Raw genomic sequence first — 22,430 nt, 5'->3', positions numbered from 1 at the left:
TATCAGATATGTAACAGCAACGTTTGGCTCAGCTCAGACTCACAGGCGCACGGAGCTGCTATGCGGAGCCCAGCTCAGCCGCTGTTTCTTTAGTGATAACTACATCAATTTAAGCTCACAGTAGGAGGAACTTTCACAGACAGGAGACATCGTTATCAAAGGCACATCCTCCTCCGTTACTTCTTATTGGTTTCACATGTCCTGCTTATGAATCAGTTATACCCTGTTAAAACCTGGCACTTTTAATCCTCCTGTAACAATTTGTTTTTTTTTGGTTAAAATGCTCCACAGCGACATGACGAAGCTAACTGATGTATGGTGAGGTTGAACTGTCACTTTCACCAAGATACAAGGTTTTTCCTTTCATCTGATATCGTCTTTATGCTTGTAATTGTCGCATTGAGCTCGAACGAGATTGCTGGTTGATTAGAGAAAAGCGCTCCGGTTGACAGTGAACATGACAGAACACGTGTACGGATCCTCTGAGTGGTGTGAAACAAAAGAAATTAACTGAGGGCACATGGGTGATAAATACCAGAGACTGTGGCTGTCAAACAGAACTCCATCTCCATCCTGTCATAATCATAATAAAGGATGCTTTTCTGTTTAACTGTATCAACAGACAGTAGTGAATCAACACTGACTCCGTTTGGGTTGATAAAGCAACAACACAGTAATGGATTAGAAGCCACCCACAACAAAGGGGTGATATTTTTACATTACTGTTTGTTTATTTACCCAAAGTAAAATATGGCATGGTGGTGTGCCGTTATAATATACTCCTGCTGATTGTTTATATGTATTATTTGCAGTTTTGAATCTAAAATGCACAGCCAGCACATTTTGACAGAATTAACTACGCTCTGTAAATATTTCCAACAAAATTCAGGTTGTGTGTAGGAATGTTTTTCTGCTTACGTTTAGCAATCAACTGTCCACCAATAACGTTGTTGTATTCAGAGCTTAACATATTGTTAAAGACTACTGTTACCCGTTAATGTAAACAGAAGGACTAATGATACGTAGGTGCTCTCCCCCACAAACACACTCACCAGAGAGCCTCTCGTAGTAAAGCTGTTAAGCCAGCTACAACACAGGATTTCTAGAGGCTGTCAAAGTTCCCACTGAGTCCCCGTCTAATGTTAGTCTCTCCTGCCTTGTCTCTGACTACTGCCTCTTCTTTTCAGTTTATGCTGTTGGTAAGTTTGAAAGTCTTTTTTTTGGTGCATTTTTTAAATATGCTCATAGGAAAGCTTCCAGCAGGATTTGATTTGATTTATAGTTATTTGCGAGGCAAAAATAACCTAATTTTAGTTTGTGTAAATAACACAACAGTCATATTAATATAAGTCCGGCTCTCTGGGTAGAGTTAGATAATTGTAATAAAATGGGAGACTGACCTCCAAAGAAGAAGGACAAAATAATTTGTTTCAGCAAATGCCCGTTAGCCACTATAATTATCATGAGATAATCATGAGAGCAAAAGAGGAAGTTGGGTGATGTTAGAGTGACAAAGTCTGCATTGAGGAGGTTGGATGGGCCGACAGAACATTGGATGTTAACACAGGCTGCTGTTTTTTAAGCATGGCCACACTTCTTAATGAACCTTAACAATTTTGGTTTAGGTACAGATGCTGTCCTCATGATAGGGGGAAAATGCTACATGCCACTGCAGAGGTACTGGCAGACAATGTATTTTGTGTGCATTATTGCCATATTTTTAGTGCAGGAAATTTTTGTGTTTATACAGAATTTTAGGAAGGAACATATTTTCTGTCTGTGTCATCTCCCTTCCTGATGCTCAGCCCCAGTGCTTCCCTTGGCCGAGTGCATTAACCAGGAAACAATTGAGTCCTCTTTGAGAGGAGTTATGCCTCATTATGACAGAATAACAGAGCCAAAATGGAGCCCGATCCCTCCCAGTCGCTCCATAACAGTAATACTATCAGTGAGCCTGCAGCAGTCGAGGCTAATCCTGGCCATTTAATGTATAGCCACACACTGCACCTCACTCAGAAGCTCAGCAGCGGCTCATATCAGTATCCAACAGACACACACACAGAACTCACATAGACACACACACATCCGAGTGCTCTTCACATCCACGGAAATTCTCCCTTTGATCCTGCCTTGCTGCTTATTGCTCCCAACACATAAAAAAGCCATCCTCTTCTTGCTTTTAAAGTAGTGTTAAGTGCCTTTGCGAGCATGCACTGAGCACAAACCTCACAAACACCAAAAGATGTCACAGTGCTCACCATTTCTTAAACCTCAACGTTTACAAATTCTGCCATCTAACATCTAAATCCAAGGCAGGACGACTGTCCTGATGAATGTTTTGTTTCACTTCACACAGAGACGGCACACGACCACATGCAGCGCACGCTTCCGCTCACTCCCAAAACTTTATTTTTTAGGTCAAATGTGTAAAAATGTGTCAATCCATAATGATTAACTGTTGGGATAGCTGGAGGCAAAGGAGATGACAGACATAACAAGGCCTCCCTGTGCCTCTCTTTAATTTCTAATACACAACAAACACGCATGTGCACAATAAAATGACCATTCAGCACACACTAACTATGTTTCACCAGTGTGTGCCCTCATTTGTCTCTGTTGAGCTGCAATTTACGAATCATCTGTCTACACTGCCCGCGATGCTTGGCATTGTTTTGTGTGTGTGTGTGTGTGTGTGTGTGTGTGTGTGTGTGTGTGTGTGTGTGTGTGTGTGTGTGTGTGTGTGTGTGTGTGTGTGTGTGTGTTGGGGGCTGTCATGACTGCTTGGTGCGTGGAGTCGCAGAGTGAGCTCTGATGTCCTTCAAATGACTGAGAAAAATCAACCGCACCAAACTGGATCAATGCACACACACACACACACACACACACACACACACACACACACACACACACACACACACACACACACACACACACACACACACACACACACACACACACACACACACACACACACACACACACACACACACACACGAGCATCTTTACTCTTCATGCTCACATGTAAATACAGATGTGCCTCTAGATACTTTATGCCCCCTTATGCATGCTGTATACATTCGTAAACACACGTCCTCTGCAGCAGCTGCAGGGGTTTGTTTGAACTTTATCCCACACAGAGAAAAAACTCACATACTTTACATGAACATAACATTTTCACGGACACTGATGGAACTCCAGAGTATGAATCCGACTGACTCTTTCTGTTGTGCCACCATGAAACTGCCAGTATACCCCATCAGTATAATCTACTTGTTGGATGGTTGAATAGCTTCAGAAACCACAATACTTTACACTATTTAGTCTGACTTTCACACCCACTTTATGACGTGATTGGCCAGCTATGCAAAGAGGAGAAAGTAAGATGTATGTGAACTCCTCTCTCGCTCTTCTTTTTATTTAATATACAACTGTGTCAGTCACTTCTCACTTATATATAACTGAGTGTAACAATATGAAGGTCAACATCGCATGATGTATGAACTTCAGGGGAGAAAATATCTGTAATTCAAATGATATTGTGGCTTTTCACTTTGCCTATAATTGTAGCTATTTGGAGCAACCACATTCTTTTTGATCCATTCAGTTTGTTCATTCCAGTGTTGTCTGAAGTAGTTCTGTTCAAGCATACCTTGTTGTTATTTGTGTTTTGAAGTGTAATGTTTTAAGTTATTTTTGATGACTATGAACTTTGGTACACGCATTTGTCTCCCTCTCAAGATTACGTGTAAGTTTGGTGAAACTTTAACTTTCCATGTAGCGTCACCATGTGACTAAAACCCTCCATAACTAATGACATTCTCGGCCTCCGCCGTAACATTTGCTCTTCAGCATGCTAACAGGCTTAAAATACCATGAGCATGGTTAACATTATGGCTGATATACAACGGCATGCTGTCCTTGTGAGGATGTTAGCAATTATAAGGCTAATTTGTTTTTCCCGGACCAAGTGCTTTTTGACTTGTTTTTGCTGTCCTAAAGCGCAGATTGTGGGAGGAAGTTGGAAAAAAAAAATCCCACACAGGCACAGAGAGAACATGCAAACTCCACGCTGAAAGCCCAGGACTTTTTTCCTTGAAGGCGACAGCGCGAACCACTTCTCCACTGTGCCAAAAAAAAACAAAAAAAACAAACAAATCGGACTTAATAATTAAGTGTATCAAGTCAACTTTAATATCTTTGTAAAATTTGAACTGCAAACACATTTGTTTACGTAAGAAGTTCGGTTTACGTCAACGTACAGTATTCAGTTCTGTCAGCCTGTTTCTGTCTTCGTCCCTCAATCTGAGTGTCCGTCAGTTTCACCATGTGCTGACCTGACAGTTTGAATTCAGGAGTTTGAGCCAATATTTTGAGTCGGACCAGTGACCCCGTGCCTGTGGTGTCTGTCCACATGTGTGTCTGTGTTTGTCAGCTTCGTGTCTTTGTTTTGGCGGTTCACTGACGCTGCGATCCGCCGTTGCTTCGGTTTATTAATGAGCTTATTCGGGATTCTCCCCCTCTGTGAGTTGTTTGACTTTCAGCAGTGGAGGCAGACAGATGGTCGTAGAACTAGAAATGAATAGAAAGGGAAGACCGATGTCCTTGCTTATGCTGGTCACGTGATTTAATTTCATTCATTTGTGCTTATCTTACTTTCATGTTTTTTTGTGTGTTTTTTTTGTTCTCTTATACAATGGGATTCTCTGATTCCATATTAAATACATTTTTCTATATTAATGTAAAATGAGGTGAAACATATGTTTCATACACACCTATTATAACCCTTTTTCGTGTTTTAATCTTAGTTTTTTTTTCTATGCTGTTGCCTCCTGGTTCTGGCCCTCTAACCCCCAAAGTTTGCTTTCAACCGAGTGAACTACTAAAACCACCAACAGGGACATCAGGTCTATTTACTGTAGTTCTCTGATCATTTCTGGGTGACTCTAGAGTTCAGTCAGAAAATGAGGGGATAACACAGCTCAGTCCACAGACACTCGGGCTATGATCGAGGGAGTGAAAGAGAGAAGCAGAGAGAGGGAGTGCGAATAAAGGAGAAGTGGATAGAGGAATGACAGAAAAGGCAAAAAAAGAAAAGAAAGAGAAACCTTGAGGGACGTGTGGCTGTGAGCAGAAAGATCAGAGAAGATTGACAGTTAATGAGAAGGAACTGAGGGGAAGAAGAGATTGGATAAGAGATACTGCAGTGGGAAAGTAAAGCTAGTAATGCGCTATTGGATGATTAGCCTGATTATCCACCTGATTTACCCACCCTAAGACTCAGTGGAGATATCTAAATCCTACTGCATTTCTGCTCACCCTGCGGTGGGGGCATGAGATTCTCAGCACATTGTCGTGAAATCCCTCCAAAGAATTTTTTGAGAAATGTCTGCACCAGTGGAAATGGGGGGCAGGGATCCTCACCATAATGTCTATTAACTGTTAATTTTGGGCAGCTAAAAAGTACATTAAAAAAGGTCATGGTAATGTACAGAACTATGCTGTTAAATTACATCGGCCTACGTCTTAGCTACGAAGAATCAGGGTGTTCTCTGTCTCTGCTGTTGATGCTCGTGCGGCTAGTGTGTCCTACGTCAGTGACTTTGGGCCGCCAGTCAAGTTGAGAGATCGACATAAACATGTTTACATCAAATTTCACTAAATTATAAGATTATTATTAGGCTGGTTATCGAACGGTGTTTTAATTATTCTGGAATTTTATTTCAATATTAGAATGTTAATTTTCTGTAAAATATATTACATTTTATTTCAATGTAGTTTCACAAAACATAAACATTTCTTTTTGGCTCGTGGCCTACATCCAGGTGAATTTTTGGATCTTCATAGGAAAGAATTTGGGCACCTGTAATTTTTAGATACTTTTAAATTATGAATATGTATACGGCATCTACAGTAATTGCTCTGCACTGGCTTCAGCATTCAGCCGTGGGGGCTGCCACTTGTTCACATCAAGACATTTAGTGTTGCATCATGCACTCTGATCTGTGTTTGTGTGTTACAGCTGCCAAGTCAGTTTAAACACTTTCCCTTGATCGCATAAAATGTGTTACTCTTCAGTGTTACATCTAATTGTACAAGGCCAGCAGCTCAAGGTCGGGCAAAGGCCACATTTACAAAGCCAATGAGGTCATATTCAGCCCGTTTGGTTCAAATGCACATCACATCAGACGCTAATGAGAATAAGAATAATAAATAATAATAGCAAACTGAGCCGGAATCATTCAGACGTGATTGTAAGAATGTAACTGGATTAGAGGACAAGTTTGCCACCTGATGTACGAACTGTATAGTGTGTCCACGCATGAGTGTGTTTTCATGCTTGCATGAACATACTCTCCACACACACACACACACACACACACACACACACACACACACACACACACACACACACACACACACACACACACACACACACACACACACACACACACACACACACACACACACATATATATATGAATATATTCTTAAACCAGTTTGGCTCTGCTTCACTCCCATTCCCCTCCCTCCTTCTCTCTCTCTCTCTCTCTCTCTCTCTCTCTCTCTCTCTCTCTCTCTCTCTCTCTCTCTCTCTCTCTCTCTCTCTCTCTCTCTCTCTCTCTCTCCTCTCTCTCTCTCCCTCTCTCTCTCTCTCTCTCTCTCTCTCTCCGTCTCTCTCTCTCTCTGGGTCTCTGGTGGTGTGTCGTTGACGAGCTCAGTGCGGATATAATTGGCACTGGTCCCATGTGGCACTGTAGTGACGATCCACAGAAATCAAGGGCGCTCAGATGTAAACAAACACTCTCTCCCATACACTCCTGCACACGCACGCACGCACACACACACACACACACACACACACACACACACACACACACACACACACACACACACACACACACACACACACACACACACACACACCTCCTGCCTATACTATGTCTTTTCACTTAACACCCGTCCTGCAGGCTCCCATGATACTCATTTCCTTGTTTTGATTTCAATGTCACACTGATTCCATCTCCCTCCTCCACTCTCTCTTCCTCTCCTCGTGTCTCTGCATCAAACATGCACTCCTTCTCTCTCTCCCTCTCCCTTTGTTTCTCTCCTCTTCCTCCTGCTCTTACTCTTCTTCTTCTATTTCCTCATATAATCTCAGCCTCCCTTCCTCCCCCTCTTGTTTGAATGGTTTTTTTTTATTTCTCTGCCTCCACCCTCCCCCACAACCCCCTTTTCTCTCTCTCGCAGGCTAGCAACATGCAAATTATGCCCCACAAATGCAAATCCTTCCCTATCTCAGAAGAGACCTCCAGTGGAGAAGAAGAGTCCGCCCAGCTCAGATATTGCCTCAATTCTTTCCCTTTTGTAAAACAGGGATATCATTTGATTCAAGGTTACCTGAGAGAACTGCTGAATGAAGAATTACATGTGTGCATGTGCATTAATGAGACAGTTCATGGCTTTATTATTCAAGGTGTTTTAAATGGAGGTCGCAGTAATAACTAGTGCATTGGTTGCAGTGGTTTATGTTTGTAGTTTAATCAGCATTAGGACATAATCATTGTATACTGTGTAGGTAACAATATCCTTTTCAATCAATCATATTAAACATCTTCCGATCTCAGTACAGGAATGTAATGATATTCCTCCATAGTTAGATTTAATAAACTGATAAGGGCAGATAGATTATAGATTATTGATGCGTTCATACGCAACTGATAAATTGGTAAATTGAATGCCCTGAATGCCCATCGAACTGGGAATATCCCACTCAGAAAGTGGGAGATTTTTTTGGGGCTCACAGAAGCAGGTTTGATGTCACTTGACTTGGCAATGTCTGGGTGAAAGGAAGAAATGTAGGCTACTTGCTTCAAAAATAGCCAGACGGTTAGCCTGGCCTAACTGGTTTGCCAGCTGTGTTGCCTGTTAAAAACAACAGTACATGAAAAGGTTCCTCTCTGTGTTGGTTTATATGGATGCTTATGAGGTGGTTTGACACTTTCCATGTTTCGACAGCAGCGGGTTTTCAGGGGTCAGTCATGTTGCCTCTTTGTGAACACCCACCAACTCGAAATTCGGATGATCGCAAAACGGGAACCTTCCCACATCAGCTGCCTGAATGCCTGATATGATGTAGCCAGGACATCTGAAATACTGAGGTGCAAGCCTTTCAATGCACCTTAGAAAATTCAGAGTTTCTACATTTATTTTAAATGTAAAGAATTTTTTTAAACTGGTCAATAAACTTTTCTGTATTGCCACTTCTTCAAACTGAAAATATACTGAACCTTTTTTTTTTTAGCCAAAAGTAGTTTTGAAATAATTTAATAGTTTTATTAATAGTGAATGGTTTATTATTATTATTATTATTATACACCACTGTGTATATTTTTGAATAACTAACTTGCAACTTCTGTGCACACACTCCAGAAGAATACTTTGAACTTGAGCCCTCAGTACTGGTCATGCTCCTGATATCTGCTGCTTTATCTTCAGTTAATAATTGCTGTTCAGATTATCCCATGTATAATATATGTTTTTTTTTTTTTTTTTATCTTAAAAAGTAGATTTGATGTTTTCTGCTCTGATTATGTATTACATGAAAGTCCTTGTTGGATAAAAACATCCCCAGTTTTCCAGCTCTCTGCTCTGTGGTCTGAAATCAGCTGATTGTAAATTAATGAAATAAAGCAAAATTAATTTCTGTGCTACGCTGTGTTGTAGTCAGTGTTACAATTAGGCAATGTTCGCACGGCTGACATCAGCTCAAAGTGATCTGGGAGTGTTCTCGAATTCTCCTCTTTCCATCTTCCTTCCCTCCTTCCCACTCCTTTTCCCTGCCATCTGTTCTCGTCTCCCTCCTCCTCCCCTGCCATATATTTTCTTATTTACGTCCCTTCGCCTGATACCTTCTCCATTCCCATTCTCATTTTTATGCAATAGCTCACTTGCATGACCCTTATGTTTTCATTTTACTTTCCCTGATTTCGAGTCCTCTGCCCTCTGAGAAAAAAAATGCTCCCTATGAATAGATAGGAATCTCTCCAATCCTCATTAGTTTTCCAAAAACTTCGCTTTTTATCTCACCCATTATTTCTTTACCCACAATCACACCCTTCCCCCTTATCCTAGCTCTTCATCTCCACAGTAAATCAAAGCAAACCCTGCACGCAAGTCCGTATCCCAGTCTGCGTGTGCTCAGGTGATACAGGCTCAAGCGTGATTTGTTTGTATGTGTACATGCAACCATCTGCATACATGACTTTTATGGCCATATAAGAGCACTTTTATTTATGTGTGTGTGTGTGTGTGTGTGTGTGTGTGTGTGTGTGTGTGTGTGTGTGTGTGTGTGTGTGTGTGTGTGTGTGTGTGTGTGTGTGTGTGTGTGTGTGTGTGTGTGTGTGTGTGTGTGCAGAAAAGGGTGACTGTCCTCAGGGCAGCTCTCCACACCAGAACAGAACAGAGCAGAGCAGCAGCTGACCAGCTGTCCTCCTTGCAGCTAGCAGCATGTTATCTCTTCTATCTATTCTCTCTATTTATCTCTGTGTGCGCTCTTCCTCTTTCCTACACCTCTCCTTTCTTTTCCCTCATGCTTTTATTCTTTTCCTCACATGCACTCTAACTCTCTCACACGGGCTTTTTTTTCTTCTTCTCTTTTTCTCGATGTTCACCGGACTCCCTCTTTGTAACCTCAGCCTCCCCGCTGTATCCACTCCCAGGTGTTGTTTGACATCGTCTCACACACTTCTCACTGTAATCATTGTCTCCCTTTCATCTCATTGTCTCATTGTTTACACTTTCTGTCCCCTTCTCTCCTCTGCTGTTTCTTCAGCTGACTCAGAAGTGTCACAGTTAAGGTATGCCTCTTTTAACCTCATCCTTTTTTTTTTTTAGCTCCTCCCCCTATCTCTCCTTTCCTCATTACACTGTAATGAACTGCTCTAAAAACCCATTAATGTACCGTTATACCTAAATAAAATGAATTGTGATGCTTTCTTGAGCCAAGACTAAGAATGAACAAATTACAGCGGGCTTTTGTGATATTTGACAGTAATGGACAGAAGCTGCATACAAACACTGACATCATATAGTCAATATATATTTGCTTTGACGGAATCAATCAAAAATGCCAATAATTATAAAAGTTCAGTAGAACTGTGCATTTGGTTATTGATCTAGGTTTGATTTCTGTTGACATTAAGTTGATTTAATCCACACAATCACCTCGCAGAGCATGATTTTAAACATTATTTTAAACAAGACTTCTTGTATGCAGTTCTACTTTAAACAGTCTTTTTGTTCATCTGCTTTCTCAGCACTACATCTATACTTTAGTCGGTGTACAGAAAGGTTCTGACCTGGTAAATAAAACCCATTTGCCCCACTTGCATTGCAAATGATCACAACAATGGCTGCTGAGCCCCAAAATACCCAATGGTTATAGTGCATAGCAAGACTATTGGTAAGATATATTTGCTCAACTCAAGTGTGTATTTAAGCTGTAGCCAGGATATTTTCAATTCTCGGCTGTATTATGAGTTACATGATGTTTTTAGGTGCCAGCTGGGATAAACTCTTGAGAGAGGTCAAAGGCCAGTCATAGAATGTAGTGTCTAAGAAGACATGCACGCTCATCCCAGAGAAGTATCACAGTAAATCTTCACGTCATTACTCTTATGATGAGGATTTGTTTTTGGTGAAATATGTATGTATAATATATATACATAAAATCTATAAATATTTAGATTGATTTGGTTTGGGAGGCAGCTCAGGATCCAATCACAACAGGTTTATAGTGATGTTTAGAGACAAGACATGCACTTTTCATTTCCATTTAAAATCTAAATTGAAAGCCATATTGTTCTTTGTGTCAAAGAAAGGTGATAGTTAAAACTTTGTCTTATAGTTCTGCCTTTACATAAATGATCAGTTCCATGACGTTGTTTCATCCTCTTTTGTGCTTGTTTTTTAAGGGTTTTTCTTTTTTTTTAACTGTAAATCTGAGATCACTTTAAGAAATAAGTAGCTGCTTACATGACCAAAAATGCTTTAAAATATATTTTTAAATGAAATTCAAAGTGCTTTTGACTAATTTTAAATACACATCAAAAAAGCAAATCAATATTTCTTCTATATTGTCAGCTGTAGATCTTAAATGAGAGTTTGAATTGCACCATAGTGACATAGGACAAAGTAGAAAAATACATTTTTGAATGAAGCACAGTTAGATCAGGCAAAAAAAAAAAAAAAAAGCGAATTATTAAGGAGAGCAGTTTTTTTTTTTTTTTAATAACCAGCTTCCTGTGAAAAGTACTGTTCCTCTAACCTGTAAAAATGTAGTCTGTGTTTTAAATGTTCTGTCTACCATCCCATCCTATTTTTCCTCTGTCTCTCCCTCTCCCTATCTTGTCTCTGTTTTCCTCTCCCTCTCCCTGTCTGAGTGGCCTGGAGGATTAAATGTGTTTAATTAAGAGGTGATTATGTGATGGCTGACACAGCAGGATCAGGATGGCTTCATCTCATCACCCCGCCTTTCATCAGCTTGTACCCCCATTTCACCCCATCAACCTACACGCACATGGAAACACACTTTGCCTCCATATGTCCGCTTTGTTTACGCCTGTTTTCACACCTCTCACACCCTTCCTCCTCTTATTTCCTTGCTCTGTCTATTATTAATTTTAACTCTCATTAAATTGGATTTATCCTTTTTCATTTCCTCAAAGTGAAGGTTGGTTGTATATATCCATGAAAATAGGTGCATCTTCCTGATCCATCAGATTAAAAACATAAAAGATAATTTTTCACATACATTAGATATAAAATATCCATAACAATGACCTTATTCTATCTACTGTATGTAACTCTAGCCCAAGGAAGACATATGGTCGAAAAACACAAGACTAAGGACAATTTTTTTTTACAATACGTGGATAATTAAAAAAAAAATGTAAACAACCAAAAACTGGAATTTTCTGAAAATGCAGAAGCTACTTCTAGATGCAAAAACAGTGTAAGTAGCACAGAATACAATGATGAAACTGTTTCCGGGGGACCCTAAAAAAATCAGAGGACACACCTGCTGTTGCTGTGTAGATTCAGGAAATTATTGATATCAGCACTGGTGGTGATGAAAGATTCACTAAAATGTAGATTTTTTTTTGTTATGATGTTTGCTTAACATACACACCATTCAGATATTAATCCAGATATCCAGAAAACTGCAGCAGTTTTTAAAAATGTATTTAATTTACTGTATTTGGTTGCAATATTTGCTGTGCAATTCAGCACTTGTGTTTTGTCCATTTACAGTGCATTGGGCTGTCAAGGACACCGTAGAAGGTTTTGTATTAAAGGCACGTGCATGCTGCAGAGAGGCTGATGACACTGTTATAAACACTAAGAAAATGAAATGCGGGAAAGCAGAGGAGGTACAAAGAGAGGAGTTAATAGCAGAAGAAGAAAGGAATGGAAGGAGCGAGGGAAGGCAGAACAGAGGAAAGTAGGGTGCTAATAAGCACAATATGGGGTGAAAAAGAGGCCAAAAACTTGTTTATATCAGTGGTGGGAAGATGAAAGTAAAGGGAGAAGTCGCTCTATTTTCCTTTTGTCTTGTATGTGGTGATAAATATGCGTAAGTGAACGTGTTTGTGACAATGTAAAATGAAAAAATCTCTAGCAAGAGAATAATTCATGTATTAACTGGAGAAAATGGAACATCTGGTATCTATGCCAGTATACGTACTTTTACGTTTAATCAGGTAGCTATCGTTAGTGAGTCACGTTTATTCATGTGGTTTCATGGCTGCCTCGGCTCAAACACCTCAACTTAACAGTGAAGGCATTTATATACCACACAGCAATGCAACCCTAACTGGATATAGATACAACTAAATCTAGTATTTATAAATGCTGCTGTAGCGAAATAATTTCCCCTTGGGGATTAATAAAGTAACTATCTATCTAAACAAAAGGAGCGCTCACATTTTTTTTCCTGTTGTGCGAGATAATGAGAATAAAACTGTGAGGCAACAGGGACCTTTGTCCTTTAAACATGCCATCACTCTTGTCACAAATGATCCCTCAGGAAATATGTCCACTAATTTAAGTCTCAATCCACTGAAGAAGCAAAAGGGTTATATTGAGCTCGTACTGTGTGTGTGTGTGTGTGTGTGTGTGTGTGTGTGTGTGTGTGTGTGTGTGTGTGTGTGTGTGTGTGTGTGTGTGTGTGTGTGTGTGTGTGCGCGCACAGTCCACATTTCTAGAAAAAGAGGCAGACAGACGGGTCATACAGTTTTCCCTCTGTGTTTCTGGAGCTGGAACAGCTAATTACATCTTAATTAAATATGACTTGTCTGTCCCTGCGCCTCCTCGCCCATGGATGACACATGTGTGTGAGTGTATGTGTGTGTGCGAGTACGTGTGTATGTACAGTATATGTGTGCGTGGTTATGTATGCAATGTAGAGATACCGATCGAGAGGTTGAGACTGAGTGTAAAACTTGTGAGTGTAAGTTGGTGTGAAGGGGAAAGTGGTGAAGAAATTTACACATGTATGTTCATTTGTGGGTCTATGATGTTTGTGTGTTATTATTATTTTCATTGTTTCATGAGCTTCCTGTGTGTTGTCTTTGGCTGTTAGATTATTTGAGGAGATGACTGTGTCACAGTCATTATTAAACCTTTGTCCCAGTGTTGCTGAATCTCCTGAGTGTACTTCTTAGAGTACTTCTGCCATTGCGAGGGAGTTTGTGGAAAGATTATGGAGGAGGTTTACTAGTTTGAACATATGTTCCTGTTTCTCTTAAAGACACACAGAGATGCTTTAACGTGAATTGCCGGAGTGCACAACGTTCAGTCCTGATATATCAGCTGGACAGACATTCAGGCAGCAGATCTGAGAGAAATGGATTTAAGTTTGGGAATATTTGGGGTTCAGACCTGAGGATACTGGTGAGCCGACCAACACGGACGGAGCTGTGGGCTCTTTTTGTCTGTAGAGCTTTGCTGTTACTACAGAACTCTCCAGGTGGAATAAACAGAACAGCCCAGACAGAGAGGGGTACTCTGTGTACCAGTCAGCTTTAAATAATAATGTAAAAATACAGAAAATGCCTCAACACTTGATATATTCTAACAATCTCTTTTCATCTAATCTGAACGATTGGAGTAGTATCCTCTCAAGATGTATCACAATTGAAACAGCTAAAAAGTCATGGAATAGACGAAGTCGTTAGCTTAATAGTTAATTAAATTGAATTAATAGGTGCATTGTTGAAGTACAGTTAAAAAGTGTAGATGTAAAACTTTATTTTTAGGTACAATTAACAGTTGGAATACTTTATCTAAAAGTAATGAATAAGAGGTTGCAATAAATAACAAGAAATATAAAACTTCGAATTATAGAAGATTGCTAAAAGTGATGGATAAAAATGTTATGGATATATTAAAATAGTGACTGAAAATGATGTTGATATCGGTAGATAATTGTTATAGATCAACAGCTGATAGTTCAAGTTAAACAGTTAAAATGACTTGTAAAATCTCTGGCGTCATTTTGCATCAGTTTCCTTGCATCACAACTCATGTGTAAACACACAGACACACAAACACACAAACACACAAACACACACAAGACTGACCATTGTTGGAGCGCAGCGCCCTGGCGGAGATGCCGTTGGTCCCTATCGGATGATGAATCCCGGTTCCATCCACTACTCCCGCCTCGCCCGGCTGCTTCAGAAGCTCCGTCAGAGTCCTGCAGGGACCAACAAAAACATTTACACACTTCACAGCCTGAATACAATCTCAACAGTCGACAAACAAATTGTCTCGCGAGCTTTCACTAGTGTACTCGTACAACTCTAAACAAAAGGAAAAAGGGAAAGATTGTGGTTTTAGGCAGAGACAGGAGAGAAAGTAACCGCTGAAGGGAGTGTGGCGCAGAGGTGTGATGAGCTGGGACAGAGTGAGAAAAATCATTAAAAAAAAACCTGGAAAAATAAACATGTTGAGGTGGATATTATATGAACTTCCATTATTGAAAAAGAAACCATCCAGACTTCCATCTCAATAACTTTACCTGAGGATAAAGACGAGTTTGAAAAATATTATTCACATGAATAATATAGAAAATGCTCTAAATTACATTCAGGAAAGTGGGCTTGAGGATGAACAGGATCCGTCTCTGGTTGTTTGCCAGCTGGGAGTGTCAATCATTTATAAAAAAAAAAAAAAAGAAAAGAAAAGTAAAACAGCATCCCCTCTTGCCATCTTTTATTTGATGCCTTTGAACAAGTTCTGATGTCTCCTGAAAACTGGAACACAAGCAGGAAAAGGCCTGCAGATTTAACTCTTCAGCAGCACACGGGATCTGCAGCTGTAGACAAGGACGAGGACTGTGTGTCGTATCAGATGGAAGGCAGCTGCTTCATTTTAGTCTGCTTTAAAGTTTTATCTTGTTTATTGTAATCTGGTTGATCATGATCCAGGTGTACTGGACCCTCGGGGTTAAGTCCTTACTCACTTTAGCATCTGAGGAAAAATGTGCATGCTTCAGCTAATTTATGAAAAAAATTTTTTTTTTAAATCGTAATTAAAATTGTGTAAAATGTACATCTGGAGTCAGCTGCGGTCCCTGAACACAATGTTCAGAGTGGAAACTAACATCAGACAGCATACTAGGAAAGGAAGCAGGGGATATTTTCTGTGTCAAATTGCTACTTTTTGCATTAATTTAGAAAATTAAATTAAATTGACCTTTGCAAATTGTTAAAATGATAAATCCAACACTGGACCATCAGAGTCTGTCAGTTCAAATTAATACCATTTAATGTGTGAAGGGTGGTAGAGGACAAAGATAATTTTGATTTCAAACCTGCATCATTGTAACACGTGATTGTATCTTAAATGCTACAGTAAACAACCCTGGTGTAAACTAAAAATATTCATTTCCCTTTTTGCCACTATTTTCTTTTAATAAGACAAGTAAAAAAAACACTGTACAAACTATCATCTGCTGGTCTGCTCATATCAAATTCTTTAATTGGTTCCTACAAAATTTCCAGTGTTTGCACACAGTAACAAGGACTTGAAAGAAGAACACACTCGCCATCAACATGTCGTTGTTGACGAGGAAATTAAAGCAACAGATCAGCTGTGACCTCAGAGTTGCGACCGATAGACTCACTGACGAAGGCTTCACACAGCCCTTTAAAATGCTTTAGAACAATTGTCTTTTTTATTAGCCTCCTGTAGCAGTCGGCCGCCTGTTGTCATGAGAGCGGTGGGCACAAAAACATGAACATCAGCATAATATGAAGCACTTCAAAACAGCACATTGTACAGGAGGCACTGAATATTAGGTATGCTTGTGTATATAATACATATTTACTATCTCTAAATACACTTTCAACATATGCACGTAAAATTACTTTTTTCACATAGTGTAGCTTCTTATCCATACAATATTTATTCAAGCATTCTTTGCACTAAATGTTGCACAATCCTGTGCATGCAAAACTCTCCTGTTTATAGTTTGCAGTACAGCACTTGTCTCTACAAACCATATATTTACTTAGTTTGTATTTGTTGTTCTTGCTACGTTTTATTGCTGTATTATGTATCTGTTTATGTTTTATCCTGTAAGTTTGTTGTCGCAGTGTGCAAGTATGCTGTGAGATATTTAGAAACGGTGGCAAACTCCTTGTCAGTCAAACTTTCACTTAAATAATAATAAATAATGATTCTTTCCTCTCCCCTGACACTCTTCCGGCTGCTAAAATACCATTAAGAAACCCTCAGTTGCTTTGGTGGAACTGAGCAGCGACCAGCAGTCGTCTGAGGTTGTACTGGGCTGCTGCCAGTAAGTGAAGGAGCTGGAAAAAACACCCAGCTCAGCAAAACTTCCCCCAGATAGAAATTAACATGGGAAAAATATTTATTTGAAATTGAAGCACTAGAGAGATGACAAGCAAGTGTGGACTTCCAACCAGGCAAAGTGGGAAACTGTCTGGGGCCCCCAAAAGTCCTACGTTTACGCCACATAATTTGGGTCTGAATAATTTGATCAACTGCAAATTTGATGGAAATTCGTACCTCTAAAGCAGAATTAAACTATGACGAGTCCCCCCTACTCCATTTTGTAGCTTTAGAGGGACTCTGTAAGTCCGAAACCAGCAATTATTTTCACTATCAATATTTCTGGGAATTACTTTTCTGCAATAACTGATTGATTTTTTTCTGTATAAGATTTTAGAAAATGTTGAAAAATTATCATTATTATTCCCTGAAGCCGATATGACCATATTCAAATGTTTTTTGACCAAATGTACAAATCTGGAGAGGAATTTATACATTTTATTGATAAAACCACAAGGTTTGACAAAAGATTAAAATCCAACGGGTACATTAGGACACTGACAATTTAAAAGGAAAACTCAAAGACAACAAGTCCCCTTAAAATATACCCAAAAAACTGCTAGTATGTGCCACAGGAACACACCGTGCCTGCACATGCATCTCAATTGCCCTTTGCATTTTCTGCTTGCTAGCCAATCCATTTTCTGCTTCTCATCTCATTAATATCTGTCCACTTCCAATCCATTACTTAAATTGCCTTCCACTCTCGCCCTCCTGTCTCATTCTCGATGGTAGTAAAGCGGGCTGAAACCGCTTCTCTGTCACTCCCCCCAGCCCCACCCCTCACCCCCACCCCACCACCACCACCACCACCACCCCGCTCTGTGTCTCTTACTTTCGTCCCCTCCAGAATGCTTAAGAGCGCTATTGTTGAGTACTTGTTGTTCTCGACACCCTCTATCTCCCTGGAAACATCTTTGCATTCTTTCTCTCCTCTTCTAATCCGGTCTGTCTTATCTCCTCAACTTCCTGTGTCTGACTCTGCTTCCCCCTCCTGTTGTCTCTCCCCCCTTCTTTATTTTCATTGCTATGAGCCTTTTATCTCTCCCCTGTATCACTTCCTCAACCCTTCGTCTCTGTCTTTCCACTCCTCTCAGCCCTCTGATTGTGCATCTCTCATCGTTGTGTCTGGTCTGTCTCTCAGCTTCTCACCCTTTGGCCCGCTTTCTATTTTCTGCCTCCTCCTTCCTTCTTCCCCTTTAGTATTCTCATCCCTTCCTCCCTCGTTCCTCCTCCTCTCCCCGAGGAAGCTGTCATATAAACTATTCCAACGTGCAATATTAGTGATATAGAGTGATATGAGGACATCAGGGCCTCATTGCAACACACACAAAGGGCCTAAACAATAAATGACGTTTAAATTAATGGTGAATATTTCACCAGGAGCTTTTCACCGCATGGTTCTTGCGGCACACAAACTTTTTCTATACTTACTGTACTCTTACATTGAGTTGCATGATGTACAGAACAGCTAAATGCCTCAAATGTAAAGGGAAAAAAAGAAGCAAATCTGCACAGCTTAAGTTGTATAAAAAAAAAAAAAAATACTGTGTAAGCCCCCGATCAGAATAGCATCCACCCAGGCTATATGCCGAGGGAAATCTGCCTCTTTCATGATAAGCAGGGAAGTGTTGACATGCGGCACTTCAAACAACACACACTTGTAGCACAGACATGAATGAGGTTAGCAGTACACTGGCGAGCCACACACATGACAAAGCAAAGAGTACATTGGATATACCTGCCGAAATCTAAAGCAGATTTTTTTTTTTTTTTACTGTTGCTGTTTTTCAAAAAGATAGACATTCAAAGTGAGGCGTTGATGTCAAAAGGGTTCAGCCAATCTATTGAAGCTGAGGAGATGTATTTCCTTATCACTTCCAAGGTGGATCCAAAATACTGTCAGTACCACATTCTCTGTGGCATATTTTATCATCAATAAATCACAGCTAAATTATTTTTGAGACATCTTAAACCAGTAAGGCCATGAGAGATGAAAGTGCTATAGGTTTTTACACCTGCAGTATGGGCCATTGATCAGACATGTTAAAGTCAGTTTACTCTGTTTGTCGTGCTTTGTTTTTTTGAATGATAGGTTAATTTACAGGCTGGAGTTTGGAAGCTAAAAATGTATTAGAAAAAGTCTGTGTTAGAAAATAGAGTTTGAAAGATGTTGACATTTGCCAGGCAGGGATTTAAAAATGTCAGATATCTTCGCATCAGATGTTTAGATTTTGATTATTCTTCCTTTTAAAAAGGTAACTAGAAGGATGTGTGTGTATATTGTGTATGACAACTAATATGTAAAACACTCAATTCCCTTCATATACGTCTGTCACTCGTGTTTCACTTCCTTGGATCAGGGAGGTCCATTCGTCTTTGTAATATTTTCTTTCTCATTTTCCTACAGGGCGCAGACGGGCTATTTTGCTAAGGCTGGGTCGACTTCCTTCATATGGAAACCTCCCTATTGTTAAATGTTATGGAGGGTTGTTTTCTAGATTATATATTGTTAATCAAATCCATGAGCTTTGCATTCAGGCCAGACGAAGCTCATTTCCAGTTAAATTGCTAAAAATGGATTTCCGCTGTAACACAAGACGGAATATGAATTGAATAATGAATAAAAGCTGATGTACGGAGACTGTATTTTCCCAAACTTATAACAAGAATGATTCAGCAGAACGTGGTAAATATTCGCCACAGAGGGTTTTACTCCTTTGAGGTTTGGTGGAACTTCTGGAAAACTCCAAAGAAACATCTCCGGGCAATCTGACAGGTTTTAAAGCACTGCATGCTCAGCTTTGTCCTGAAAGAGGCTCGCTAAATACTACAGAGTAAGACAACACAAAATACGACAAGCTCCTCCTGATATCTTTCAAACATTTTATTTGATAAAACATAATAAAGTTAAAAAACCCAGCAGTCATGGAGCTGTTCGAACTGATAACAGTGACAAATTAAAAGTCCTTATGAGCCCACCGACTGAGCGTGAGTGTCTTTTCCAGTGAAGCACTTTAATATGTGTGGTAATTGCTTCAAATGGAGTCAGCCATCTACCATCATGGAATCTTTTCAGTTGAGTGCAATTAGAGATCCTTCAGATGTTTGTAGGAAAAAGGATTAGCCTCTGAAAAGTATGCTGATATTCACACAGCATGAACCTTCTCTGGGATGAAACATGTGGCAGCTGATTAGAGCCTAACAATTTGACAAAGTGTTTTTTTTTTTTTCCCACTCATTTACACTGATAAAGCTGCTAAAAAGTGCATTTTTAAATTAAGAAATTTAGATCTGGTTGTCCACTGAAGGCTGAAGGATCGGTTTCTGGCTCCTCCCCTTGCAGCCTGTTCTCCTTCCTAAGGGGTCAAATACTGCTGTTTTGTCACAGCCATTGGCATCAAAGAGATACACATGAGGTACCTTATATTATGCACCGTGATGAGGTGGACCAAAAAAGGTCACATGTATACATGTAATACATTTATATTAAGCTGTCTGGTACATCCATTCCCCCAACAGGGACTGCAAATGTGCTCTTTAAACCCCGTTCGGCCACAGTAAGTGCTCCCGAGGAGCTCAGCTAAAGGCTAACTTTGTGAGGTCACGTAAGCAGTAATTGTTTTGTTGTTGTGACATGATGGAAAACTCAAAATGGTGATTAAGAGTCCAAAGTAATTAAGTTATAACTCACTTGTTTACAGCAAGGGAACTCTGATCGGATTTAACTTGAAAGAATGACAGAAATACGTGTTTTGTGTTATTTGGGCAAAACCCACACAACCATTGCTTCAAGGAAAACAGATTGTTTTTCTTCATGCAAATGAAAAGGCAAATATTTTTTTCACGGTCAAATTGCATATCAGTCAGGGGCTTTGGAGTCAAACACTACGAGAGAAAATCATTGCATCCACACTGTTGTGTTTCACAACCTTGCAGTGGCCGCGTCCGGGTTGTGTAACTAAATGTGCACTATTGTTTTCAATTGTCAAAGAGCGTTTGGTGCTAAAAATAAAGTGAGAAAAATACCCCACGGTCATGTATTAAGACATTCAGTATTGTTCTGCACATACAAACACACACAAACACACACATACACACAAACACATTTACTCCCCTGGGTCTATACACAGCATTTTGTGGCTGAATCACTCTTCACTGTCACAGCAGGTTAGTTTATATTACAAGGCCCCCCATAGATGATTCTAGGGCCCAGTAACCCCGCATGGAGCCGAGCATGGTGATGAAATACTGCTGTTTCTAAACACTGAGGGTGTGTAATTGTGTGTGATGCTTCTTGCTACAGTTGTGCCACCCGACCGACCCACACAAAACCCCAAAAACACGGCTTAGGCTCGCACAACAGAAGCTGCTTCACAAACACACATGCACAGCTGCTGCCCTCCTATCGACAGTGGAGCCCAGAGGGAGCTAATTGATGCCACACAGGAATGACTCACCCATTAATTCTCATAGGTGGTAATTTAAAGAGGTTACAGTGGGTGGGAATTGCATATGTGTGTGTTTGTGCGCGCTTCCCAGTGATCTCACCAAAAATCCTCCTGGGCAGGGAAAGTGAATTTTTAAATAAGTGAGCAAAGAGAGGACGTATGCGAGTTTATGAACATGCGGGGGCTGCTTTCTCACTGTCCTATTTTTTTTTTATTAATTCATTATTAATTTGAATTGTGAGACCTCAAAACAAACACAAACAGAAAACCTTCTTCTTCTTCATCTTTGTTTTCGTCTTCTTTTTCTTTTTCTTCTTCGTCTTCTTTTTCTTTTTCTTTTTCTTCTTCTTCTTCGTCTTCTTTGTCTTCTTCTTCATCTTCTTCGTTTTCTTCGTCTTCTCGTGGCCTTCTGACCAAATGATCTGATTTTCCACCTTCTTAATGAATATTACATAACGAGCTCGTGTGTTTTGTTTTTATGCTAAAATACTTCCGCAGAAATACGATTATAGAACGTAGGATTTCCATACTCCCTCAACTTGGCAGAGTTGAGCGTTTCTCTCAGCAACTGATTGTTATGTAAATTAAGTTGAAGTTCATAGTTATTGTTCCAAAACTGTTGCCTTTGAGTCTTTGAATGAGCAGTTTGAACAGGAATGCAAAATGAAGCCTTTGAATGTGAGATGAGAAGGCAGAAAGAGATATTCAGATGTAGCATAGTGTGTGTGTGTGTGTGTGTGTGTGTGTGTGTGTGTGTGTGTGTGTGTGTGTGTGTGTGTGTGTGTGTGTGTGTGTGTGTGTGTGTGTGTGCGCGTGCGCGCGCGCGTTGTATAAGTTTATCTGTCTCTTCATCCTTCCCTCCTTCCCTTTGTTTTGTGCTGTTATGAAATGACAGAGTCAACACTTGAAGTCCCTTTTGATCAGTAATTCACTGCACTTTATCCCACCGCTGTGTCAGACGGACACACACACACACACACACACACACACACACACACACACACACACACACACACACACACACACACACACACACACACACACACACACACACACACA

General features: G+C 40.0%; 1 protein-coding gene across 1 annotated transcript in view; it reads right to left on the bottom strand.

The window, feature by feature from the left end:
• LOC138622550 (protein shisa-8) overlaps positions 1 to 22,430 on the bottom strand; it is a 104,843-nt gene that overhangs the window by 44,993 nt on the left and 37,420 nt on the right. The window contains exon 3 of the mRNA XM_069701434.1: positions 14,643 to 14,758. Within this exon, the coding sequence (XP_069557535.1) occupies positions 14,643 to 14,758 (116 nt within the window). The remainder of the gene's footprint in view (positions 1 to 14,642; positions 14,759 to 22,430) is intronic.

Source organism: Brachyistius frenatus, unplaced genomic scaffold (genome assembly GCF_029030835.1).
Source record: "Brachyistius frenatus isolate BFR_SWC_R1_liver_20210118 unplaced genomic scaffold, ASM2903083v1 Contig_36, whole genome shotgun sequence".
NCBI lineage: Eukaryota > Metazoa > Chordata > Actinopteri > Embiotocidae > Brachyistius > Brachyistius frenatus.
The sequence above is the reverse complement of the archived record's forward strand: the minus strand, read 5'-3'. Positions and strand labels throughout refer to the sequence as shown.